The sequence below is a fragment of the Serinus canaria genome, chromosome 2, assembly GCF_022539315.1.
Source record: "Serinus canaria isolate serCan28SL12 chromosome 2, serCan2020, whole genome shotgun sequence".
Taxonomy (NCBI): domain Eukaryota; kingdom Metazoa; phylum Chordata; class Aves; order Passeriformes; family Fringillidae; genus Serinus; species Serinus canaria.
In genome coordinates, this window is record NC_066315.1 from 100624649 (window position 1) to 100652495 (window position 27847).

The following is a 27847-nucleotide window of genomic DNA, read 5'->3' on the forward strand; positions in this document are numbered from 1 at the left end:
GTGTTGAGATTTCATCCTCCCTGTGCTGAAATGTAATGAAATGGCTTCTGTGTTCTTGCCAGACTATCAGTGAAGATGACTGCCTGCCCATGGACCAGTTTGCTGTGCATCTGTTGCCACACTTACTACACTTGGCATCTGACAAGGTTCCAAATGTTCGAGTCCTGCTCGCAAAGACATTGAAGCAAACCCTTTTAGAGAAAGGTTAGTGGCAGGAGGAGTTGCAATGGGCTGACTGCATAGGGTTTTTTTTGTCCCTCAGTTTTCCTAAATTCAGCTGGGAAAGAAAAAGCAACATCAGTTGTGGGCTGCTGTTGCTTTTACTGTCTCTTTAGTGTGAGATGTTACCTTGGCTGACATGAAGCTATGACCCCGTTGTGGTATCCAACCTGATGTTGTGTAGTGCTGAGGAAATGAATTCTTGCTCATATGCCATCCTGTTCCTCTGGTGTCATTTTCCATGAATGAGCTACTTGGTAGAGGTGTCATCAGAAAGCACAAGTGAGCAACTAGATCTGTGAAGTTGTTGAGCAGCGCCCTTTATTTAGTTTAAAAAAAAAAGTTTATATTCTGTGTAATAAGAATAAGAAAGAAAAATATACACAAATATAAACCACCATTTGTTTGCTCCCTGGGGAAGAAGAGGTGCCTGTTGTTTGGGCTTTGTATTTTATGGTAGCAGTGGGAAGAAAGCTTCTCTGGATTCTTTTCAGGGAAATAAGACATGCAACTCTTAAATTGCAGTGTGCTTAGGAAAACATCCCCGGTGCATTGCAGGTGCCAGAAGAGTCAGCAGTGCTCAGAGTCCAAAGCATGTAAAGGAAAGTAGCATTAGAAGTATTAAGCTATTCTGTAAGACAGCAGAGTGTCCACATTTGGAATGCTTCATCCATTTCTGGTCACTTCCACTCTCAGCACCATACACTGGCTTGAGGACAGCTGAGCTGTTGGGAGCTGCCTTGTGCATGCTGACTAAGGAAGCGTTTGGAGACAGCTGAGATGGATCAGCTGATGGGCAGATTTATCTTCTGTTAACTGTGCCAAATATATCACTGTTGTTCCTGCTCTCATGTGGCATTGGTGTTTTTTGTGTCCCCTGCATGGATAGTGCACCTCCATTCTGCATTGCCACTATGTAAACTTACGGCAGGTAGTCTCTGCCTCAGAGGTGTTCTGTGTATGATTAGGGAGAGTGGATAGGTTGGGAGAGGCAGGTTTAAAAAATCAGTTCAGGAGTTTTTAAACCTCTTATCTCAGCTAATCTTCCTGTGAGCCATTTGTAGTTACTCTGCTTTTTTGCACCTTGTGTCGAATGTTTGAACTTCTTCCACTCTTATTTCATATTATCTTAGGTCTGTCATTTGATAATTACTTGGCAGGGCTGGCGGGGAAATGGAGTGGCATGGCCATGAGTTGATGATACCTTTTCCCTGTCAGAAATACAAGCACTCTCATCTGGAGTTGCTTCCAGGCTTTTCCTTCCTCTTTGGCCATGGGGTTTGTCACCCTTTTATACTGAAGGGCTGTAGAACAACTGCATTAGATGTGCATTAGAACAACTGTACTCTGAAACATTATTTTTTTAAGGTGAATTTGTAGATATATTTTGAAGTGTCTTGTGTGCCTGCTCAGATATTCCAGTGGGACTGTAAGACTGCACTGTCCTCTGAAATTTTGTATTTCACGGGGTATGCTGAGGCTGGCATTGAAGTATCTGCCGTCCTTTCCTCCCATAAGATTATGCATTTTCTCTTACAGAGTATTTCCTGAATTCTGCCAACTCTCACCAAGAAGCTGTGGAACAAACAATTATGGCTCTTCAAATGGATGGTGACAGTGATGTCAAGTACTTTGCGAGCATCCACCCCGCCAGTACCAAAATTGCGGATGATGCCATGAGCACTGCTTCATCAACTTACTAAGTTCCGAATGTTACTATAATTAAAAAAAAAACAAAAAAATTAAACCAACTATCCTCAAATGCTTCTAAAATGGTTGATTTAGAGCAACCTCTTTGGAAGGAGGGATTTCTTGCCAGATTTAACAGGTGGATGTTATCTAAACCTGATAACCAGGGATTTTAAGTCAAGGCAAAGTAAACATACCTGTGTCAGCTTGACTTTAGAAAAACACTGCTCAGAGGATTATTTTTGCCACCGAAGCCTTAAATCTTCTGTCTTCCTGAACAAATGAAACTTGAATTGGCAGATCATTTTCATTGTAGAAAGGATGTGATGATTTCCAGAGACCTGCATTGTTTCTCCTGAGGAGTTAACTTAGCAAGTATTTTCTGTAGCAGCTGATGGGCAGGATGGCCAGAGAGGCGAGTTTGTACAGGGACTGAGACCTCCAGTATTAGAGCTAAAGTTTTTATCAGTCAAGGACTTGATTTGTGTGCAGCTGGGCACACCCTTAAGTGGGAATAGCTTTGATGTTTGTAAATGGGAAAAGTAGAAATTTGGATTTCTCTTAAGGGCTCAGTGCTAACACTAAACTAGAATCTGATTTTAGTCCTTAAATGCAGCATATTGCTGTATCCATTAGCAGAAAACTTTGCTGAGTACCTGTGTCCTAATTATTTTCATGCTGGTCATGACCTAAAGGAAATTTATTAGCACATGTACTTTAAGTCAGGTATTTTTAACTTGATCATGATCAGCTCTGAAGGTGCAACTTTTTTCTTCATATACTGTACATATCTGTGAGCCTCCTTGGAGTGCTGCAGTCTAATCATGTTGTTTAAAAGCTGTTGTGATACAAGTTGTTCTCTACTTGTCCAAATAAAATTTATTAATAAGATGGAAAGAAATCTTGTGACCTTTTTAAGACATTAAAAAAATAAGTTTGAAATTTAAGTGGACTTTTTCTTTCAGTTTTCTACACTTTGGTGGCTATTTCAGGGACATGGGGTTTGCTTAATGATCATGAAGAATTCTGTATTTTGAGATGGAATATGCTACAGCACAGATGTACTTTGACCATATTGTTGAGGTTTTGCTGGATTTTTCCAAGTGTCCCTTTTGCTTGGGAACCTGTTGCCTCTAGCAACAGGTGTCATCCTGGCTGGAAGTGAGTCTGAACATCCACCTCAGTCATATTTACAGAAAACTCTGAGTCCAAACTGCCCTTAACCTGCCTGCAGTCCATTGACTGCTTTCCTTTCCTCTCATTAAATTACTGATCCAGTATGTCCTCTGTGTCTTCCAGGGAGAACTTCCTTAAATCACCTTTCTTCCAGCCTGCAGAACTCAAAGTCTGAAGATTTTTTTTTTCCCCGAGGAAGTAGAAATGGCTGTTGCAGCTTATCTTTGATGTATTTTAGCAGAACATTTTCACTTATCAGTCAGGTACCTGATGCCCTGGCAGTTCAGCCTTAGGGAGATATCTTTTTTTCACCTCCTGTTTTTTTGGAAAATAGATTATTCTGCAGTTTCTTCTCTTGTAAACAGAAAGTTGCTATTTGCTTCCCAGAGGCTGTTTTTGTACTCCTTAGCACAGCCATGGAGGTGGTTAAGATGCAGAGCCATCTCTGTCTGCCGTAAAATTTGGTGGGTTTGGGATTTTTTGGGGTAGGTTTGATTTTCTAAATTGTAGGGGTTTTTTCTTTTATGTTTGAGGATTTTTGTGGGATTTCTTTCTTTATTACTTTTTTTAGATGTGGTTTTCATCTGCTTTTTTTGGTGTGGATTTTTAATATTTTTTTTTTTTCTATGCATGTCTCTTTTCAAAATTGGCAAAATCCCTGGAGGACGTAGCTGTGGATGGCAGCAGGCTGTGCGGAAGCAGGGAGCAGTGCAGCTCTCCCTGCTGCCCTAAGGAGAGTACCTGAAAGTGACTCATCTTCTCCCAGACCAGATGGTTCCATTTCAGCAATGTGCACTGAAGTGCAGTCGATTTCTGCATTTTGTTCAGAGAACATAAATCCCATCATCTGAGGGGGTTTTTCCTGTGTGTAATGACAATGAACTTGTAGTTGAATTGTGTGTGCAGTTCCTGAGGTGAACAGAACCTGTTGAGACCAGAAGATTGTGCAGGCCATCCTCTTGACTGTGAATGGAGCACAGTATTTGCTGGAGGAGTATTGGGGTTTAAATCCCAGTGTTTGGAGTCTGAAATTAACATGGCCCAACCTAATTCCATCACTGTACTTAAATACACTTCCACTGGTCCAGTAAAATGAAGGATTATATCTGATCGCTTTAGGTATTTTCTAATTCCTTCAAGCTAAAGCACTTCTATATTAAAAATGAGACAACTTCTGGATTTATGCAGAAGTGATGCAGGCCTAGGAATCTGAGTGTTTGAAGCTTTTCTTAAGGAAGAATTGAGTGTTTTCAGTTTCAGAGTGCCTGAATCCCCCTTTCATGTAACAGCTGAAGATCATCTTCAGTGAAGAGGAGAAATGGCTTTGTCCTTTCTCCTCCACCCAGCTGTCATGTATCCATCCCTTTCTTTTCTGCTCTGTTTGATGATTACCAAGAAACAGAGGGGAAGGAAAGACTTGCTTTATTGTCAGCATTTCCCTAGAGCATTTGATCTACAACCTGAGGGATGTGGACTCTATTGCTGAACTCTGATAAAGGATTTTCTCATGCCAGCAGTGTTAGCAGTGCCAATAATTCAATCTTCATTGTGTCCCTAAGGATATGGGGTTTGGGGAAATGTGCATCCTTGTTCTGAGCACTGCTAAAGGGCGCTGGTTCTTCTGTGGAGCAGTGTCTGGGGATGCTACCAGACATCCTGCTGAATTACCTCCTGGGTGCCTTTCCTGAGGAAAGATTTGAGCTCTGTACCTTAGTTCATTTCTCTTTTGGTCAGGATTTTCGGAGCAGAAAGGGAGGTGGTTCCTGAGTTGTCATCTGTGGGTTCATGGTTTTCAAAAGCTCTGTCATCACCCAACCTTCACCTGCTTGGTAGAATACCAGATTGGTTCTTAATCTTTAGCTCACTGGTCTTGCATCTTCGTGAGAATTTTTCACAGGAGACTCCTTTTATTCCCGTGTCCTTGCAGCGCTGCCTTACTCCCTCTTGCTGTTTTCCAGAGCAGCTTCTCTCCCTTCAGTTGTTTCTCCCCCCAGGGACCCATCAGGATTTGGTGTGGCCATTTCCTCACCACACTTGCCTGCAGATTTCATGCCAATAAAAACTGGCAAATGTCTGCAGCTCTGTAGAGGGGGGGGTTGTTTATAACCAAGACGTGAGCAAAGCTTGGAAACTGGTTTTTTTCTGCTCTGAATGTCCCAGGTGGCTGCTGCACAAGTTCCCTGGCCCCGTGGGTTCATTAGGACAACAGCACAGCAAGGCACTTGCTACAGCCTTGTTAGTGCTCGGCCCTTGTCCCGGTACTGCCAGAGGTCAGGCTGCAGAGGAAGCTGATTGGTAGTGGAGGGGCAGGAGGGCAAAGTCTGTCCCATGGCTCAGGCACTCTCTGATTGAGTTCCCTCCTGCTGGCAAAGGCTCCTGTTAGTCCCTTGTCTTTTGCTGGGGAAGCTGGTGTGCAGCTCGCGTTTTCTGACCTGGTTTCAGCCCTTTGTTGTGAAGGTTGAGGAGTCTGAGGCAGGCAGGTGGGCAAAACCTGCTTCTGGATTCCACTTACTCTGTCCTCCCTGATACTGATGGGAAGGGTTTGTCTCCCTCTCTGTGCCAGCATGGAAAGGATATTTTAAATGATTAATCATTTCTTTATGTGCAGAGTTAGGACTTACTGAGAGACTGCCTTAAAATATGAAAGTATGACAGAAAACCTCATTTTGCATTACCTTCTCCCCCTGCCCGAGTGCCTTCAGATTCTGCCTGTTAGTTTTAATTAACATTCTATTTAGATCAGAAAAATAAATCAGGAGCCCAAGTTAATGGGATTATTTTAGGGTTCAGTTGCTGTTGAAGTTGGGCTACATCTAGCTGATTAGAATATGCTGTCGCTTAGCAGAGATAAATAACCAAATGTTTAAACATCTTCTCTGATCATTGTCTGCTTGAAATTTCATGACCCATTTCTGCAGACGTGTAGTAATGTCTCTGTGTGGGAAATGCTTTAAAGGGATTACCTGCAGGTGCTTTGGGATGGCGAGTGACAAGCCATCCATTCTGTGACAAGTGAAGGTACTGAGCGCACTTCTCTGCATGTTTTTTAGCAAGGCTGAGAGGAGGAGAGATGCACTGTTTGAACATCATAAGGAATTTCATTTATTTTTCAGTCAGTCTGGGTTTGTGGTGTAAGAAAAACCCAAATAACCTCAATTTGAGTAAGGTACTGACAAAGGCACAAATGGGGCCAGGCCATTTCGCTTGTACTGGTCACTGATCTCATGGTTTTTTCTTCTGGTCTCTGCTGAGGGTTTTGGGGTTTTCTTTTTAGTTTTTTCCAGTCACCTCCTGGATCTTTGTGCCTGACACTGTTTCCTATAGGCAGTGCTGTCAGCAGAAATGTCCTGTCCCCATCTCCCTCAAGGCCCTGCACTGGGATAACCCCAGGCAGTGACTCCAGTAGTGGAAGCGTGCAGCAGCAGGAACTCATTGGGACTCCCAGGCACATCTCCTGTGTGCCAGCAAGTGGTGTTCATTGGTGCAGAAACGTGGGATGCACTATTCCCATCTCACAATCAAAATGCTGAGGTTGCAGACTTCCATGGTGATCTGTGGAGCTGTAGATGAACAAGGCTATGGCTGAGCTCAAGGCTCCCTTCCCCCTCCAAGGACCAGCTGTGGTTCCTCTCCTGGACTAGGGGGTTCAGAGAGAAGAGGGATTTGGGAAGGCGAAGGTCCAGGCGGAGTAGCCCAGTTTGCAGGGTTGGTCTGAGAACTCTCACAGTTTGGATGGGGGATTTTTCCAGGCTGTGGGAGCGGGGTTGTCTGGTTTAAAATCATTTGTGCAGTGTAATCCTTTGGCAGACCTTCTAGCTCATGCTGTTAAGGCAGCAACACAAGAAACTCCAGAGGAAATGTGGCAGCAAGTCCTTTGTGTCAGCAGTGACAGTGCCAATGCAGAGTGCCCCGGGAGGGGTCTCCACCTCTGTGAGAGGGTGGGGCAGCCCCTGAGGGCTTGGTCCGAGGGACAGGAAGGACAGACAGCCATGCTCTGGCACAGGGCACGGTGCTATGGCTTCTGCTGTTGGAGTGTGTTTTAAAGAACACAGTGGAGAACTTGTGCTGTTGGATATAAGTCATGTTTGGTCTAGATGAGGCATTTTTCCCTGTGGAGATGAAGCATTGTGAGTAAGAGCTGCTTGCTGAGAAATGGAAACCTTGACAGATGAAGCTTGGTCAGACCTTTTTAGCAGAGGTTCAGGTTGAGGTTTTAATTGTTATCTATTTTTTTTTTTAATTGAAAGAAATTAGCTTTACATGGTCAGGTATCAAATTCTTGGCTTCAGTACATAGATTTTAAAAATTACTACTTATTAATCTGAGGGGACAGAGAAATAAAAGTCCCCCCAGTGCTACTGTAGGAACAGAATAGAGGTGGAAACCTTCTGTACAGGAGTCCTTTATGTCCATGGTAAAGGACAGTGAATTTCTGGAGACCCATCCAACATTTTATTTTTTAGTAAATAAAATAAGACAACCCCAGTTCTTTTTAGCTCAGAAAATACCAGTTCACTTCAGGCTGCTGTTTTTCAGGTAAAAATAGGGAGGGAAAAATCCTGCTTGGTGTGCCAGATGTCTGAGGCTGTTCCAAATACAGCTGCAGTATTTCAAGGAGTATAAAAGCTGTCATTTCAGTAACCTGTGGGCAAACCCCCCCTTTGTGTCCTGCCTCACTGGCTCAGGAATCCCAATGATTTGTTCATACAGGTTTCCTGATCCCTTGGGCTTCTGAGTGTCAGATGTGACCGATCTGTTGCGGGCCTGTGCTGGAAAGGGCTGTCAAAACAAGCCAGGTGTGTCGTTGTCACCTGTCCCATCACCTGGGCCACCTCTAGTGGAAGTGCTCAGATTTTAAGAAGGAAGCACTCTCACAAATGTTAAGTCCAGAACAGTGAAAGTAACATTGTGAGCCTGTTCCTCTTTTCAGTAAATGTAAATCAGTCTGGTATTTTGTCCAAATGGTTTGACAGAGATTCTGCTGCTGCACTTGGCACACACAGGCTCTAAGGTGTTGCAAAGAGGCTTATTTTAAGTCAGCTCAAACGATACTTTCATTTCTATAACGTCATCCTTTAGGACATGCATGTGCTTCATGCAGGTGGCCAAGCTGCTCAGGTATTTTTCTGTGGCCCGTGGGATTGGGAAATATATAATGTGATCTGAACAGCACACTCAGATTATTGTGCTGTAGTTACTTTCCACTTTATTTGAAATTAGCTTTGGCTTTCTTTGGCTAATGATTGACAACTGCCACATGCAGGCTTTCAAATGGCTGCTGCTCTGTGGCTTTTTCACTGCAGGCATGGAAGTGAGGAAGCCGCTTCCTTGCCTGGGGTAGTCAGGCTCCTCTGCGGAGGAGGAGCAGGTGCCCAGCCCCAGCCTCACCTGTGCTGAGGCACAGAACAATCCAAACATCTCTCGGGTGGTTTGACACCAAGTTTCTGCTTACAGGAGCTGTGCTGCTGCAGCAGCAGCAGCAGCAGCTCCACCTCTGTTTCAGATCTTACTTCGAGTAATTTTTCACAGAAACTTCTCAGCCTTAGGCACCCATCCAAGAAGAGTAACTGTGATCTGCATTATGAAGTAGATGAAGGAGAAACTACTTTCAAATGGCTGTTGAATTTATTTGCTTGATAAATACAATCCTAACAAAATAAAAGTTAACCAATATTAAGAGATTTGTTTGAAGAACATTAGAAAAATCCATGACAATTCAATAGGAATTAGTGTGAATTAAACAAACAAACAAAAAGTTTAAATATTGCCAGCAAATATAAAATGTATGTAACGAAGGCAAGGGAGAATGCTTTAGTTTACATTTGTAATCTGATCACATTTTCTGTGTTTATAAACTTTTTTCCAAATTTTAAAAAAATACTATGCTGTTTTTTCTATAACATATCAAAGCATTATTTGTACAAAAATCAAATCATGGCCAATGATTCACAACAGTGCAATAGATAAAGAATACAACCACATCCAACAGGTGCTGAAAATAAATATCCAGATTAAAAAATAAGATAGCCTATATGCACTCTGTGGAGTTTCTGTCTATATACGGATTGAGGGCTGAGTCCAATGAGCGTATCCGAAACATTAAAGGGCCCTTAAATGCCAGGGTGGGTGGAGGATTTTGAAGGGCAGAAGCATTAAAACAGCCAAACCCAAACCAAGTCCCAGGTAGGGGTGGTTGGTTTGTTAAACACCAACAAAAGGAGGCTAATGCTGAACCCCCGGTGCCTCCCGTTGGCGTGGCTCTTCGGGCTCGTTTGGAATCCCAGGTGCCTGGCATTTGTGCAGGGGCAATGCTGTATTGCTTGGTCAGGCAGATACGTCCTAAAGACATGACCACTCCCATCCCTGCCTACAAGCAGTGGCTTTTTCCAAGAGATGGAAACATTTAAAATGGATGAAGACAAAGCGCTTGGCTACACGGCAGCAGTGTGAACAGGGCCTGTCTCAAACAGATGTGATGAGGGTAGTTAATGATGAGTCAGTGAGTTACCTACACCGCTAAAGGACATGGACATTTCCATCATTTGGGGACATAAATAACATCTCTCAAGTTTTTACACTTATTCAATACATCTCAGAACAGAAATGAAGCTTAAGGACATGTTAGGTAAACATGATACCCCACAGTCTCCCACTGTTTCAGCCAACCCAGAATAAATTTAAAGCTCCCTTGTATATAATCTGCATCAGAAAGGTATCAAAGGCACAAGCAAGAAGTGACTAGATTAATAAGCAGAGATAATGGTGAATGAGGATGAACAGATCCACAAGGCAAATCATTAGTAAGTGTGGGTGGGTTTCTTTTTGTTTACTGAAAAGGAGATCTTCCAATTCCACTCCAGTGAATGTAAATCATGATTTTGGTTTGAAATAAAACTGTTACTGAATTATTTTGAATCACCTGAAGGAAACCAGTCTTGAAATAATCTGATACTAACTGGAAAACTCTTCTGGCCTCTGCAAACTCACCTGAGTCTGATGAGTAGAAGCCACAAGTATTAGAGACAAAAGTCTCCAGGGCTTAAAAGAAAAGTTTCTTTACAGAATGTACACAGCCACCAATAATTTGTGCAGTTTGATTCAAATTACAGTAATTTGCACAGTTCGGTTGATTTTGTGCATAGCCAAGGAGCCAGATCAAATCGGAGTTTCTTTCCTATCTTTACTTGGGGATGGCTTGACTTGCTGCTCCTTGCTTGCTTTTGGCTGCTCTTTGGCTGCTTTAGTCTCCAGGACAGTGTCTCTCTGCTGCTGAGAAACGCCCCCACGCTTTTCTGGCTCCTCTTCCTCCTGGCCCTGCTGCTCGGATTTTGCGCGCTGCAGCAGGCGGAGCTGCACCCGCAGCTCAATGATGGCCTCGCGCTCCTCGTGAATCGCTTGGTTCAGGTGATTGTTCTTGATCTTTTAAGGAAGGGAAACAAATGTCAGGGAATGACAATGTGTCCCTCTGACACAGCAGTGCTGTAGCTCAGGAGTGTTTAGCACCGCTGGCCCAGGCAGCAACAGGAACTCGCACAGAGCCATGATTTAAAAGCTGTGTGTGGGTCACAAGCCTGGGCAGAACCGATGCACGCAGCCAGTTTGCACCTGTGCAACCACAGGAGAGAACCAGTGAATGCTAAGAACCAAATCCTACCTCCAGTTCCTCGTTCTGTCTCTGCAGATCCTCCAGGATGACCTGCAGCTCCTCCTCATCTTCGCTCTCACTTTCACTCTCGGAAGAATATTCCTCGGTTTCACTGCGGCCGTGCTGCTGGCGACTGAAAGAGCAAGGGCAAATTCCACTTTAAACACTTCCTTGAGTCTGCCAGAACTGTGGCAATACAAGAGACTTAACTTTCATCCCCTCAATCAGCTGCCAATAGTTTTAAGAGCAAAATCAGACTTCTCTTTCAAAGCTTAATTTAATAAAGCACTGATTTCATAGGGGGATTTTTTTAGTGCACAGGGTTAAGTTTCCTTTAGATCATAATTCCATTGTTAAAACAATCGAAAATACCCTGCAAGATTCAAATTTGTCAAGACTTCAATAAAAACAAAGGACTTTCAACTGTGATGTTCACTGGGTGAACTTTTAAGTGTGGTTTGGAGTATTCCTTCAGCAGAGCATTTATGTACTTTTAATCACAGCATGCTGTCCTGGCTGCGCTCTCCTGCGAGCTGTCCCCCTTACCTTTGTATTTCAGCTATTTCTGCTCGGAGCCGATCTATTTCTTCCTTCTCGGAGGCGATCTGTCTCCGCAGAAACTGCTCCATGGCCAGCAGCTCTTCTTGTTCTGTTAAAATCTCATTCTCCTGCAATGATCAGTTAGTTCACTTAAAGCCTTGACTTTATTTCCTACAGGAACATACAATAAGTATGAGATGATGCTGTTCTCTGAAATACTTTCAGTGGCAGTGGTTACTATGTCTGTTTTGAACTTTGATCCATCAAGACCTCAAAGCAAATAAAAAGTTCAAACCCAGCAATGTCTGTTCTAAATCCTCAAGATAATCACCATACTGAAGGGTTGTGGAGATGACACACCAAATCCTGGCATGTTTGGCTGCCTTTCCTTAAATCACAGGGGAAAGCTCTGGCCAACCAGTAAAATAACTAGAAAAACTGAATTACATGTCTTTGATCTTCTTCCCTCTGTACTTTCCTCCTTATATTCATTTTCAAAGCTACTGGGGGAAGCAACAGAAGGCAAAAAAGCCAAAATAGTTGCCTTATTTCCTTTGATCAGCAGGAAAGCAGTTAACAGTACTGAACCTGGCTACACTGGGAAGTGGTGCTTTCTATGTACATGAACAAAGGCCACTTCTCTTTCACAGTGTCTCCTTTCTGCTGTTAACAAGAGTCTCCTCAGCTCTGGGCTCACTCCTGCAGTCAGCATTCCTTCCCTGCTTCACTGGCCATTAAAACAAAGCCTTGTGGTTTTAATGGACACAGAGACCCCTCAGAGCTTGCACGGTCCCCTCTGCATCAGAAGGGACAAAGGAGTGTTTAATAGATCTGAAATATAAAATACCATTACCAGGTAAACAGGCAAGTGCCTTCCAGCTACCTGTGCAAGCAGAATATTTATAACTTCTTCATTCTCATTCATTTCTTCTTTGGAGACATCCTCCTTTGAAAGGCTAGCAATTTCTTGTGCAATCTTTGTTTCACACTCCTGACAGAGAAAGAAAACAACATTTAAAAGGACAGCTTCCCTGGTCACTTTATTTACTCTGAAAAAGATTTTTTGGAATGCTTTATTTATCAAATTTAGAACCATCATCACAATGGTCTTCCAAATTTTGAGCATGGTCTGTCCCATCTGTGGGACATAAAATAGTTTAAAAAACACTGCTCAGATTTGTTAACCTCAAGTCTTCCAGTAATTCCTCTTTGTACTCTAGGACTCAATGCAATGAGCATGTGCCCCAGAAAACACTAAGGTTTTCATCACACATATATTTTTTGTGAACAGCTGTGAAGATCTCCCTGTTCCTGGGGAGAGCCAGCTAAGCAGAAATCACAATTGCTCATCAGGCATGTAAAGTTAAAATGAGAAAATCTGCAGCAAAGAAGATTGAAAGGTGTTTTGATCTAACTGGGTGCCTCCGCACTGTTATGGATTAGGATCCATGATTTAGCTGTCTGGCCAATAAAAAGAAAAGTTACCCACCTGTCTCTTAGCTTCTCTGAGTTTCCTTTTAAGAGCTGTTAAGATTCTCTGCACCTCCCAGAGTCTCTCTTCTTTGGATAAGTCTTTTATCCCTGCCTGCAAGTCTCTGTGTAAACAGTTCAGAAGGAACTCCTAGAAAGATTGCCAAAGAAATCGCCTTTAAATATATTGTAGCAGGGCAGATTGAGAAGGTAGATCTTTCTTGCTTTGTGGCAATGGGCTGGGAGTACTGGTTTCAAACCTTGACATGTCCACGAACAAGTGTTAACAAACACCCAGCACGGATCCAGAGCCAACTGAAGAGCAGTACTAAAGAAACCACCCTCCCTAATGGGCTCTCCTGACCCTCCTCCCACAACCAAAGTATTGACCTGCACAGGAAAGCACTCCAGAGATGACACAGCTTTGAGCATCACAAGACCACAACAACTTTCTACACATGAAAAAGGAAAGGAAATCATCAAGCTCTTCCCAGTGGTCTCACCAATAGGATAATTGTGATGGACTTAAAACACATGCTACAAACTTAGGAGAATTTTCTACTGAATGTATAAAAGCCAGAGCAAAGATAAACAGAAAAACACCCAAGTAATTGCCAACCTGTCGCCTGATTTCTTCTTTGATGCTCTCTTGTGTTTCTGGAAGTGCTGGCATTGTTGCCATATTTGACCAGCGAAGAGGTTTTGTCACCTGCTTGAGGGTCACATTTCCAAAGAACTCTTGAACATGTGTAAAAAACACATACAGGACACGGTTGCTGATCTGAAAAGGAGAGGAGAATATTGGCTAAGATGATTTATTCACATCATCTTTATCTGCAAAGCAGTGTCCTCCAGAAACAGCAGCCTTTGGTAAACCTTTCTGAGAGCCACAGTCATGTCAGTCTGTCTTGAGATTAAAATCTGGATTGAAAAGTATCTTTACTTTCAACAGTGTGGTGCTGGCCTCAGTGGATCACTTCACTGTTTCTCTAACTTGTGCATCTGAGGCATTTTCATACTAAACTCACCATCTTCACTTCTCTTAACCTATCAGAATTATTTCCATCACTGACAGACATAGAAATGCATTAAATCTCTCTGTACTCACGTAAAGATAGTTTGTAACACATCAACCCTACTGTGTTATACCTGATGGCTGGCTACACCTTCTCTCTTTTCCCCCAGCCTTTAAGTATTCTCTACAGCTTCTCTCTCAGATGACTTAATATACTAGAAAAAGGTAGTATGAAAATATCACTATATTCCTTGTTTTAACCTGAGACAGAAGTAAGTATATTATTTTGATACTTTATCTTTCATTGACATTTAAAAAATTATCCTGAAACAAATATTAGAGTTGTGTCATTACCTGCACTTCAATTGCTAAGATCTAGTTACCAAAAAAACATGATTGGGCCTGCATTGTTTGACCCTAATTGTTATTTCTTTTCCTAGCTAGAGAGGTGACTGGCATAGCAAAAAAGCCAGGAATAATAGCTGGCCCTTCTGCTACTGGGCTTCCACCTGCACTCTTAATTAAAAAGTCAGGCTTTTCTAACTTGTGGGGTTTGCTCTAGAAGATCCACACCCAGTAATGCCATGTTTTCATCATGCTCAGGACTAATTCTGAGCTGTATTTAATTAAATATTTCCAAGATGTCTATTAAGGAATCAAGCAATCCAGAAAGCACAAAATCTTACTGGAAAACCAAGTCAGTTGTTATTCCCCAGCCATTTGGCTGCAGACAACAAAGCCATTTTACCTAAGTCACTACTGCACCAGGAAGACCTACATGCAGGACAGGGTTCATTAGCTTGATATTAGAATAAAGCAACAATATCTTAACAAAACTATCACTGGATCAAAACCCCACAGAAATTGTGTACCTGTATGAATTATTGAGCAAAATCGACATTAAATGACTTCTCATAACAGAATTGTAAGACAGCAGTCTTTGTCATACTCTGATAATAACCCAAATATCAGACCCACAGTATGCAAGCCCACATGCAGAAAGTCTTTTGTTCCCCCTTTCCCAGCATTTCAGGCTCCTGAGGCATAAAGAGGAGCTGTAAATTAACTAAACTCTATCAGACAATACCCAATTCCCACCTGCAAAAAAAATTCCTACAAAGAAATCTTTCTTGGGCTGCAGTTCTGCTCTAAGCCTTGCTGTGTGGAGCACGTACCTGGACAGTAGGGCTGAGCACTATAGAAATATTCTGGATGTTCATTTTTGTTTCCAGTTCCTTTGCAATAACATGGTCCATATGCACAATCAGCCAAGAAATCAGGAGGTGGTTACACTCTGGCAGCTCTTTGAGCAGCTTCTGGCACTCCTGAACTTTCTCAGCTTCTGTGCTCTTTCCACAAGCATCTTCAAAGCGGGGCATGAGCTCTTTGGTAAGCAGATTTTCAGGCAGTTCCCGTAGGTACTGTTTGAGCAAGCTGGCAACTGTGTTGGGCTCATATTCCTCCAGATTTGGAGATTCCTCACGATCATAGGCTGCCTTCAGCTCATCAACTTTTGATTTTATTCCTTAAAATAATTAGATCAAGAATTAAGAGAAAATTCTACTGTAAATGTCTAAGTTATATTTAAACTTTTAATTTTGGAGATACCTTTATTTCACCTTTCCTTACAATTTCAGATAATTGAGAAAAACCTTTTACAAGTTATCCACATGTTACAAAGTGAAAATCGTGACTCAAAATTACATGGTCACTGGTTCTAAAAGCACTGACTACTCCTATGAAGCAAAACCAAAGCACTGACAGAGCTCTGAATCAGAATCTGGTGCCAGCATTCCCTTTCATCAAGGAACATAAAATAGGGTGAGGAAAGGCTGGGGAACTCGAGATCAATTGTGTATTTGCATTAAGCTTCTTTCTGGCTGTTCAATTGCCCATCCCTAACCCAGGCAGCAAATATGTTTTTAGTTCAGATGCTGTGCAACAAGCTCTACCTATAACAGCTTTCCTTTGTCAAAAGAAAACTCACAATTTTTAATTTCCAGATTTCCAGCTGGCCCTCCTCAGCAGAGGAATCTCACACAGGATCCTTGATCTGAGGCACCACATGATTAAAAATGTGTTCCCAATTATTCAACCCAGCCAAGATTTTCTACAAGGTGTTTGTATAAACTGAGTGACATTCCAATCTTCCTAAGTTTGGGGAAATTTCATTCTTGCAGCTCAAACACCCACTCGGGTTACACCAACTTGGTGCACAGCCCTGGCTTGGCTCATACTCAAGGAGCACAACTGGGCACACTCAGCCCCTGGAAAATGCCAGGAAAACATGCTCAGTTTCATGGCCAAAATGAGCCATCACAACAGCTGCAGGCCACTAAGGCACGGCAATGCTCTCTCTGAGCTCTCAATTTAAACAATCCTACATGCACAAGAGGGAGCTGTTGCACTGGAGAACGTGTACAAAGGACACAGCAGAAATTAAGGAAAACACACCTGTGAAAAGTCCCAACACATCCTGTGTAAAAAAACCAAGCAACCAAAATGTGTCACTGGGCAGGACTAAGCAACTGCTTAATGTGCTGCAGTATTTCTGCATGCCTACCAAACACCATGCAGATGGACAGCATGAAGACAGCTAATGAAGCCTTTAAAATCATTTCATTACTGGTTTACAGTGAAGAGTAACTGGATTCAAAATGCTTTTCCTGAAATTCCTTTCTTTGTTTGTTCTTGTCCCCTCCAATGTACCCACAGAAGTACTTACAGGAGCTGCATTTCTGGTGCAGCTCACAAATAAAGGGACTGTTTTGTCCAACGTGACTAAAACTGAGGTTTCACTTATGTAAGGTGTTACACAACTACCACAGTTAATTTGCTGCTGTTGCTAACTTTAGTGAAACTTGCGTTTTCTGCTTATTAGCAAATTTGCTGAAAGAAAAGAAGTTTTTAAGAAAAAAAATATTAAATGGGGGTAACTGGAAAAAGCAACTTAGTGGGAAGCATAAGCAATGAAATGGTTATAACTCATCTTTGCTTTTGCTATCAGCTACCACTGTATTTCTAAAGCAGAAGAAAGAATACAAGTTTGCCATCATAACACATTTTATTCATTGCTACCATCCCATGACAAAAGGCCAAAATAGGTGTATTTTTACTGCCACTAAGTAGTACCACCACATTAGCAATTTTTTCTGGTACTTCAGACCTACAAGTTTGCTTAACTTTGGCTACCTGATTACCTTCTGGATAATTAATGGAGCTATAAACAGTGTACTTAGATGTTGGAAGTGATAAAATAATAAGAAATTTTCAAGTAAAGACCTTAGGAACCTGCATGCCAGTGTGCCCAGAGTACCTGAAACTCTGTAGATGCCTTCACATTTCATGCCATACTTCTCTACGTAATCTATACATTCACGGAAAACTGCTGGCAGGCGGATGCCATCATACATCATGGTCCTGTCTACTGCATCAGACAAAGGAATGCCAAACACGGGTCTGTGACTTGGAACATCCACTTGAGGTATCTCTGTCTCTTGAATTGGCTTCTTCTTTTTCTTCTTCTCTTTCCACTGTTTTACAACATCTGCTGCAGTTAAGTCTTTTGACTTTTTCTCTTTGTGTTTGTCTTCCTTATGTTTTTCTTCCTTGTGTTTTTCATCTTTGGGTTTCTCTTTTATTTTAAAATCCTTCTCCTTCTTTTTGGAAAAGCTGGGTTTCTTGAAGACATGTATTCCCTTGGACCGCTTCAATTTGGAAGGACTTTCAGCTTCATCACCGGAACTATCCTCTTGAAACGCAGCGTAGCCTTCCGCTGTTGGGCAAAGCAGGAGAAGGGAAGGGGACAGCTGTGAGTCTGTTTACTTTCCAGACAGCAATAACAAGAAGTTGCACGTAAGGAGCAGAGGGAAGAAGCAACATGAATTAAAAAACAGTCAGTGCCCGTCTGACTCCTCAGAAGGTTTCTTTAGTTACACACTTGAGTGGATAAGGATTAAATCAAGTTGTATAATTACATCAAAGATAAGCCACAGAGCTCCTGAACGATCTAAACAATGAATACTTTATATACTTACTCATAATGGCTATGTCCATCTTATGGGCTAGATTCCCATCTAATAGTCAAGGAAATGCAAAATAAAAACAAGTTTCTGGCAACTTCTCTATGTTCCTGCAATCAACAGTATAAAAGTTGCTGTTAAGGATTATCTACTGCATACACAGAAGCCTAACAAATTTCAATTAACAACAAACTAAACTCCAGCCACTTAAAGTCCCAATCCTTTTCCAGAATATTATGAATTTAAAGAGAAGTATGAAGTTAATAAAGTTTCAGCCTCAAATAAAATACAAAGAACCCCACCTCAAACATAAACCCAAAAAGCACTAGCACTTACTTTTCACTAGATGAAAAACACAATTCCAGTAACACTAGAACAATACCTGCCCATGAAAGCGCAGATTTGCCTTAAAAAGCACATGGGAGAGATTCAAACAAGTCCCTGGGCTGAGCACACCACTCAGCAGCAAACATCCAAGTGCCGTCTAAAACATGCACCAAGTGCTTTTAAGTGGCTACGCCTCTGCAGCTGGCCCTGCCTCACCTTCAGGCAAGAACACAACAGTCTTTAAAGGTGGATTACAAAAAAAACCCAACAAACACACCAACAAAAAAAACCAAAACAAAACCACAAACAAACCCAGCAACGCGCAATCCAACGCAACTTTCAAGTCCACTAATTCTAATTTTACATACACAGTACCCCATATAAGAAAAGTAAGCCTTAAACCTGGTCAACAAAAGTGACCATCTGCACCAGCCAGGTCCCCCAAGGCAGTGGGCAGCAAGCCCCCTTTAAGAGCCCTTTGAGGCTCTTCTACTACCTACAGGCAGAGCCTCTGCTCGAGTGAGGCAGCACGGACAGCCAAGTGCTCTTGCTGCCTGAATAGTTTTGGGCAGAGGAAAATTACCCTCTTGATAATATGTGAGCATATCATGCATGAGACAATAGGCTATAATTTTTTCCAAGTGGAATATCTGCAGAAGAACCAGGGGGCATTTAGACTTTCCTCCTTCCAATTCTGAACTACACCAGACTGCAGAGTTTCTCAGCATTTTTTCAGCATTTAAAAGAACTGTGTCTATTTTGAAGCCTCCTTGACCGCTCTGTAGAAGATAGCTTGTAATAGTCAAACAAATATAAGAAATGTATTAAAGCATGGAATTACAATAAGATAATTGCAATTGTTGAATCAGCTCAGTCTTTGCAGCTGATACTCTTCACTAGGACTACCAAACACACACTTTCCTAGAAGACTGAAAAAGACTGTAAAACTGTTCCTGTCCAAGTGGATTTTAACACAAAAATGCAAACGTTAACTGAAGGCCAACCAGCAGCCAGGTCTTCTCCTCCCTGCTTACTGGCTATGTCACTTACTGGTTTTTGTAAACTAAACACAGAAATGGGCAAGGATTCAAACCTCACTCTGGTACAGAAGCAACTGCAGCTCCACCAGCTACAGGACAAAGCAGGAGCACACATCTTCACTGTGTTTTATGAGAATGAGATGGGGCTGGCACCAAGGTTCAAGATGAACTTCAGAGATGTAATTTCCAAGCAGAGAGCCAGATGTCCCCCAGACAGAGCCCAGAACAATCTGCCCTCAATCTTTCCTCCTGGGTAGCTGTGACAGCTCCCAGTCACACAGCGTGGGGTTCCCACATGCACACCAGGAAGCGTCAGCACTGGAACACAGGCTGGGAGGTTTGTGCCACCAACAGAGCACTGCTCACACATCCCAACATTCCACTCTGCAACACTAGCCCTAGTGCCTTCCCAGATCTGTGGTAATGTAACACCAGCAAGAGAACATTACTGAAACTGGTATTTCTTGAATTCATGAGAAGACATGAAGGAGCAAGTTAAATACAAACCCAGCCTTTTAAAATTTGTCTCAGTAACATAAGTCAACAAAGTTTAGAAACATAAACTAATACAGATTCACACAGAATATCCCAAGAGAGGATTTGCATGTCTCTCAAGAATAGCCGGATTTTCTTTACAATACTTTTGGGTATAAAATTGCTGTACGCCTTCCACCAGTGATACAATATATTGAAATATAAACAACTTAAGTTTATACAGAAGAAAAACTACCAAAAGTGCTTGAAAAATCAGGTAATTTTACATATGGAAAGGGTATTACCTATAGTAAACTGGTATTTCAGTCCACTGATTCCTCAAGACATCCAGTACTAATAGTCCCCATTTTCCCATCACTCTACTCTATGCCACTGACATTTTCCTCCACCTATAGGAGAACAGTACTAATCTAATAAATACTCCAGTTTCACCAGCATAATGACAGAGCATAATCTGCCAGTTCCTTTTGTTAGGCCTTCCTTCCATAAGCATGCCTTCATTGTAGTTATTTTAAATGTAATGCTTCAAGTTACATTTCATGTACTGTAATGCTTGAAGTTCCCTTATCTTACTGAGAATGATAAAAAACCCTTTTAAAAATAATAATAATAATAAAATTCCAGCGTTACTGGAAAAATCTAGTTTACAGGCTTATAATCTTTGTCATGCAGCAAGTCCAGTGTCTCTATCAGTCTGCATACTTGGGAATACTTCTGGGTTCTCACAACAAAGCACTAAAGTCATGCTGTAGTATTTACTGTTAACTCCAAGGGTGGCATTATTCAGAACTACCACTTATCAAACCTACTGCAAGAGACATTTTGTCCATTGGGTCTCTGATGGGTTTTTAAAGTAATTTACAACTCTACAGCTGATTTGGCTCCCCAGGGAAATCTGCAGCATCTGTAATTAATTAATTGAAAGAAAACACGGGTGGCTTTTATATATGAAAGAATTAGTAGGTCAAACATGCCTGAAGTGCAGTGCAAGCATTAGTTACCTAATGTCAGCTTGTCAGAGGGATTGTCATCAGCCTGTACAGCATTTCTAAGTAAAACTAAGACACACAAATGCATAACGAGCTTGAATAAATGGCTTCTACTTCCTCTCCTTGCCCACAAGATGCATTTTTATTATCAACAAAAACTTCCACCTTACAGATACTACCAACACTCACTATCCAACTTTCAATTAGATCAGTTTGTCTTTAATATTCACTTGACTCACTGATGTCAGCACAGCACTCCCAAACAAATTCTGCATGCAGATTACTCTGCAGCACTGTGCCAGCAGAGCAAATGAAGCTGAAGAAAGAAATCTGTCTTACTTTATTTTGATTTAAAATAATCACTGGGATTGAAAGGCAGACTTTTAAACTATCTGCAAGTGGTGCTTTGCTAGATAAACACACAGTGGTATACAGAAATACAGAGTGATTTGTCAGCAGAACAGGATGTAGCAACACACCCTATTTATCCCAAAGATAAACCCTGATATGAAGAGCCTCTAATTTTTATCAGGTGTAGAAAATTCTAATAACCTTTTAGTCTGCAGATCTGAAAACTGTATTCAGAGCTTCTCCACACATTGGACAGTAAAAATAATGTTTTGTTTGCAATAGCAGTGGTTTGGTTTCAGTCCTCATCAACATTCCAAAGGAACACAAAGGACCCCCTGTCCAACACATCAAGGATCTGTCTTTCAAAAATATTTCCTGAAATTTTCAGAAGAGTTCATATTGATGATCCTACTAACCTTTCATGTGATAGTTTAGTACAATTCAAACAATTCTCCATTTTCTTGAGAATTGTACAAAGAAAATCAAGATTCTTGTAAACAATAAAAATCCTAGCTGTATATTGAACCTATTCTGCCCATCAGCATCAATCTCAGAAGTAAAATGAATAAGCTGAGTAAGATCTATTACATACAGACTCTTTATCTACAGAAATTCTAATGGGAAGAAGAGCTTCTTCAGAAGTGTTTTACCATAACATTTTTCTTCTGCAAGGAACTGCATATTTTATGGCTTTATCAACATGTGATTAGTGACAGGTGGTTAAACATTTTCAAAAATCAATTACAGTGGCTGCTGTTTCAGATAATCCATTACTGCTTAACACAGATCCATTTTTGCTCTCCTGCTGTCACAGGACAAGTTCTGTTTGAGTCAGGGAACAGATCTGATTTAAAACTATGCCAGTAAAAAGAAAATTCCTTTTGATCCCTAGTAAAATTCTAATCTAACTTACTCTACAGCCAACCAACACCCAGTCTATCATAAAACAGGGGAGAATAAAAATTAGTGGCTGAAATATTTTTCCAGTAGCTGATATTCCACATAAAAAACAATATTCCATTGAATTTTCTATTACCTCCAAAACATTTATAGCACTTTTCCCCCAGAATAATTGCTGTGTATTGTTAGGTTACTGACACTAACATGAAAAAAATCAAATCATTAAATAACTATATCTATATGCAAAGATATGGAAAAGGATTTTTTGCTAGCACACAAAAATGCTTTTTGATATAGGTGATAATAATGAAGCTGAGAGTACATTACTCTTGCAGAAATTATTTACCTGAAAAACCAAACTGAGTGACTTTTGGGTATTTAACCTTCCCTTCCCTGCTGCTCTTCAAGCACTTCTGAAGTTTACATTTAGAGTATTATCAAAACAGCTCAAGATTTTGTGGGATTAAACTTAGATACAGTTTCAGGTGTTACAATGACTTTGTCACTAATTCACTAATATTGCAAGTTCAATAAACACTCACTCTGTCATAATGTAATGTTAACTTGTCTTTTTTTCACTGACATGTTCAGTTATATTTGTCTATACCCCAAACTGCATCATCATGGCAGGTTGTGCACTACTCAAAACCGAAGCAGGTAGCCAGAAAAAATGAAAAGAAACAATCTGAAGACATACAACAGAATTGAAAAGGTGAAATAAAATGAAGAATCAAAAGGATGGGAGGAATAACAAAGGCCAAATTTGGAAGGAAATCTCTTAAAATCTACCATGATAAGCAACTATACAGAACACTTGTAATTTAGACAGTAAAGTGTCTGCTGAGAGTATACTTACAATACTGATTATTTTTGCAGTGTATGAGATGTACTGAAAGCTTGGTATGTAACTTACTGTTCTATGGGACTGGCAATTATATGACAGACATATATTAGGGCCAAGAAACACTGAATGCCCTTTATATTAGCGCTGCAAGAGATTTTGTTCCTCCCATATTCTGCATTTTTGTGTTCTTTGAGGACTTTTTCATACCTTTAAAGGTTCTTTTAAGTAACAGAAATTGCTTTACATCAGCTATAAAATCAGCTATAAAATGTGTTGTAATCTCTTGTGGAAAAAAACAGTTGCAGTGCCAATGTGCACTGTGTGGATTTGCTGAAGTAGCACTTTTCCTCCTGAACAACAGCCTTCAGCTACACTATCACCATGAGACATCCTGAATTCCATACAAAGAAATCCATACAACGAAAAATGTTGGCATCTACCAGTTCCAGATTTAGAGGTGTGCAATACAGAGCTCTAACAGAAAGCTGGACAGTAAAAAAGCAACTACTGATAGCCTGAATTTAGACCTGACAATCAATACCAAATTTTCACTGCCAATCCAGTAATCTGTATTAGGTCAATATGGTTTACACTACAGAAAATCACTAAGGAATCACTTTTCTAAAAACCTGCAGGAATTTCAACTGTTGGTTTTAACTTGAGGATGCATCTTTGAGTTAGAGTATTCTTTAGGCACAGTTTTTAGTTAAAATAGCCATAGTCCTTCTTAACTATGGTAGAAACAATTCCTGCATTCCAGAAAACTGGTTTGATTAAAAGCAGTGCAGTGACAGCAGATTCTTAAGGAGTGATTATTTAAATATGTGCATGAATATTACAAATAATCACCATATTAATTCTAACAGAATACTGTTTCACTGTTTCTGATCTTCCAAATTCCTCATGTAAGAAGTAGCAGGATACGCTGTCATGAGAGATTCAGACATTGTGAAATTTTGCTGAAATAAATATCACTTACAAAGTACTAGCACTTGGGCTGTGATATTTAGGTTTCCGAGATTTGGACAGGAAGGGTCATTCTGGTATTGAGAGTGCTCAGTATCAGCTTAGTATTTCCAAGTGCTTTGTTCTTTCAGAATATGTAGAAAAACTTTCTTGAATAAAAACTATTTCATGTTTCAAAAATTTTCTGCACAAATCTAAAGGTGGGAAGTAATAGCTCTGTTGTTTTGGAGGAGGGGTAAGCATTTATAAAATTTCCACTCTGGATACTGATAAACTGACAAAGGATTCTATAGGCAAAGCTTTACCTTCTTCTAACCTTTGCTCAGTGGGTTCTGGAAAATTCAGATCTCAGTGTGGTTTCCACATTTTTGACCTCTGCAATAATACTTTGGCACTGCTGGAGGAAACTGCATGATCAGACTAAACTGAGAAATTAGAGAAAAAAATCAACAGAGATTTTATGACTGCTCAAACAATGGTGCAGTGTGCACATGAAAACTTGGGATTGTATATTGAATAAGTCAAACACTGAAGAAGGGAGACACATGGGAAAAGGGCTACAGTTGTTGAAACTGCTTCTTCCAAATGCACAAGTGTACAATTCAGATCAGACATACAGTTTTATTCTAGCTGGCACCTCAGCTATGATTTAAAATGGATGTCTCTGCAAACATATTTGAAAACCTCCACTTAGAATGTGAAGAACCACCCCATGCCAGAATTTACCAATGCATCATGAAAGGTTAATAAATACATTTATTAAATAAATACATAAATACATTTATTAGTAATTCTGGGCATGTGTTTGGCACCTGTATTGCACAACAAAAGAAAATTAAGGTGTGGAGTTTTTTGCAAGAGAAACAGGTGCTGCACAAAGTCTGCTTGTAGCAGACTAAATTAACTTCCTCCACATTGAAACAAATTTAAAAGAACCCACTGGGAATACTTAGCAATTCTGAGAGAGAAAAAAGGAAAGAGACCTTGAAAGCATTGAATTAAAAAGAGAAGTTGTCTACTCACTTCTTTTTTCTTTTTTCTTAAATTTTCCTTTCTTCTTCCCATGCTCCTTTTCATCATCAGATACTATATCTGGAGGCTCATGTAAGCTGTCGTGAGGTGGTGAAGGCTCACCGGTGCGGTACAATCCGGGGAATTTTGTAGGACTGATTTCTTCAGAGCTGGGAGTACGAGCAAGTCCCCCACTGTGTTCTACCCGACGGTGTTCACTGGGGCTGCTCGTGGGAGGCAGGAAGCACTCGGTCATTCTGATACCCAGATATCAAAGTGAAATCTTCTGCTACCTGTCCATCACACCTGCATCAGAAGACAACAAAAAGAAAACCCACACAATTTTAAGCAATGGCTTTCAGAACACTTGGTTTAGAGCTTTACCCTGAAATCATAAACAGCAATACCCTCTACAACGAGAGTTCCAACTTCTGTCAAGACATAGTAACACATCAGGTCTTCAGCTCAGTGTTTGCAGAATTTGTTCATTAACCCCTGAGTCATATTACCATGAGATCTGCCATTTTAGCCATTTCTACTCTATGATATATAAAACATATATATAAAGTATCTGAATATTTTAACTGTTGAAATCATTCTTACAAAATTCATAGGCAGCTTGCATACTGATTGGTAGTATTTACTACAAATTAGTCTGCTAACTTTATTTTTTTTTACATCAAATAGATTTTCCTGGAAGCTCAGAGTGTTTGTGAGCACTGCCCTTAAGGCAAAGATCAATTTTCTTCTTTCCCAAGCATATTTTATAGATGCAAATAAGAACTCGCCTAGCCTGTTGCAATAAGGGGGCAAATAAAACAAATATAGCTAAAGCAAATCCATCTTTTAATTATGCTGCTGCAAATTAAAGAAGGTAAAAAAATAATGATTATGCTTTTCTGGTATACAACAATTTCCCCTCTGAAGAGGCTGTATCAGGTCATCTGCACCCAGATGCTGGTACATTGTTTGCTTGGGAGTTATGGCCAAATAAAAGCTTATACAAAAATTGCTAAAGGAAGCCAATGCATAAATTCTCAACAGTGGAATTCATAAGCAAAATCTCTTCCTAGTACAGATAAATTTCAGAAATTCCTCAGAATGGATATGCTGCATGGGACACCACACCTCTGGAGTCCACTTGGCCGGATTTGGCCCCTTGTGTCTAAATGGTCACAAAGGACACATTCCACAACACTCTTCAGCAATATCACTCAACTCCAGGGCTTTTATTTACAGATTGGTAACATACAGAAAAAATACAACATGGTGTTGTATTCTGCCCAGTTAATAATTATAGATGAGTCTAGCTAAGTGGGTTTTGGGAAGGGTGATTTGTTCATTTTTTTGGGGTTGAAATTTTTTTTTTTTAAATTCTCATCTTTCAGCTCTCTGTATGCAGATCAGAGTGAAATTTTAGAGTATGTATGCAACAGTATCTCCCTATAGGAGATCACTCACAGTGCTTATGGAAATTACCAGTTACTCAGATCATAATTTGAATAGGGCACAGTAAGACACAGAATTATGATGAGAAAATAATAATGAAATCTTTATTTAATACTGTTCATTCCTTATTCTAGCTAAAGCAGAGGCACTGGCTAAAAATTAAGACAATGGGGTGTATTTGCAAATGCAACAAATTAAGACTGTACTTACGTTTCTTATTTTTTTATTTTACAGCTTCAAGAAAGCATTACTTTCCTATATGTAACATTGCCTAGGCTTTTGAATAAGGGAGAAATTTTATGATGCTCAAATTATATCAAGACCTATCAGCAGAAGAGAGCTTTTAAGCCTAGTGAAAAAACCTCTTCCACTTTACTAATGGATGTTAATGTTCTACTGCCATATAAATCTTTACATTTCCTTTGGCTTTTACCATTTTCTACTGACAGCAAAAAAAGACTGAAAAAATCATGGACCTTCTAGGCATTTTGAGAAGGAACATTTCTAACAGGCTTGCTCTTCTGCCAATTTCTCCCTCTCAGACTTTTTCTTCCCAATCTGTTACTGCTTCAGTCCTGCCTCCCTTCTGCAGCAGGTCCCTTCTCTCAAACTGCTTCTCTTCACCTGTGCAGTTCTGATGTGACAGGAGATTCAATAACTCACTGCTGCCACATGAGGAAGGTCACACTACTCCCCCCATTAACTCTCGTCTGCCTCCAATTGCAGCAGTTTGCTCTTTTTGAGATGATTCAAGTTGCTAGCTGCTCCAACAGGCTTCTGCTGCTGAGCTGGCTTGTGGAAAAGCTCAACAAGCACTAACAATGAAAAACAGATAAGTGGCAGAGCCACCACAACAGGAGTGCAACCTCTGTCTTTGGGCACCTCTGTTTTATCATATCACACACACAGCTTCATCTCCTCAGACTTCAGTTATTTCTTAACTTAAAACTTTGATTTCTTTACCACCAAGTGTCAGTACTCCCATAGCTCCTGTCTTGACTTACCACTGTTTCACCTTCAATGTATCATAGACAATCTGATCTTCATCCTCTTTGGTCTCTGTGACTCAAGCTCAGTTTCCAATTTTCCCCTCATCTTGTTTTTCATTTGGGCAGTTCCTACTATCCTGCTGCACACCACTTCCTGGTAGATAAAGTTCTCTCCCTTCTTCCTCTGTTCCTTCTATCTGATTAGTTACCAGTCCCCACTTCTTCCTGAATGTTCTCTGCTGCTGTATTCTGTTACCTCATGATTATCTACATCATCATATCACGTTGTCCCCATTTCTCCCACTGGCTCTCAGTCTCTCCCCATACCACAAAATGTCCCTTCTTACTTCCCTGCCAACAGCAGGCTCCTTGACTCCCACCACTTCTCATTCACTTGACATTTGACTCTTCTTCCACAGGAGCCACAAATGCTGTTACATGACAGGATCAGAGAGCTTCTCGCAGTTCTGGCACCTTCTAAGACCTAGCTACTTTTTTCAGTACTCCCAAAATGCAGTTTCTTGAACCACCTTCCTGCTCAATACTGAGTCAAGCCTTCAGAATAACTGAATGTCAAATAACTGAATGTCAAATAGAAGCCTTCACTGAACATGGGCAGAATCGTGACCTTTCCTCCATCCCCCTAGGAAAGACTAAATTATAGGAGATTTTAAACATGGGAAGAAGGCACATCATTAACACAAAATCTC

General features: G+C 40.7%; 2 protein-coding genes across 10 annotated transcripts in view; one reads left to right on the forward strand and one right to left on the reverse strand.

Moving 5' to 3' along the window:
* The window catches only part of PPP4R1 (protein phosphatase 4 regulatory subunit 1), a 62809-nt gene extending 59954 nt beyond the window's left edge, over positions 1–2855 (forward strand). For all 5 annotated transcript variants that reach the window (XM_050971534.1, XM_030238650.2, XM_030238662.2 and 2 more), the window contains 2 exons: positions 63–204; positions 1759–2855. In XM_050971534.1, the coding sequence (XP_050827491.1) occupies positions 63–204; positions 1759–1922 (306 nt within the window). In that variant the 3' untranslated portion in view covers positions 1923–2855. The remainder of the gene's footprint in view (positions 1–62; positions 205–1758) is intronic.
* A 5832-nt stretch (positions 2856–8687) lies between these two features.
* The window catches only part of RALBP1 (ralA binding protein 1), a 32855-nt gene continuing 13695 nt past the window's right edge, over positions 8688–27847 (reverse strand). For 2 of the 5 annotated variants that reach the window (XM_030231161.2, XM_018908774.3), the window contains exons 2-10: positions 24712–25005; positions 17071–17529; positions 14930–15279; positions 13359–13520; positions 12759–12890; positions 12153–12260; positions 11276–11397; positions 10739–10862; positions 8688–10503 (exon numbers count right to left, since the gene is read on the reverse strand). In XM_030231161.2, the coding sequence (XP_030087021.1) occupies positions 10240–10503; positions 10739–10862; positions 11276–11397; positions 12153–12260; positions 12759–12890; positions 13359–13520; positions 14930–15279; positions 17071–17529; positions 24712–24955 (1965 nt within the window). In that variant the 5' untranslated portion in view covers positions 24956–25005 and the 3' untranslated portion in view covers positions 8688–10239. Of the gene's footprint in view, positions 10504–10738; positions 10863–11275; positions 11398–12152; positions 12261–12758; positions 12891–13358; positions 13521–14929; positions 15280–17070; positions 17530–17791; positions 17887–18112; positions 18299–24711; positions 25006–27847 lie in introns of those variants that run through there. The other 3 variants (XM_050971535.1, XM_018908779.3, XM_009102074.4) reach the window with 3 other exon arrangements.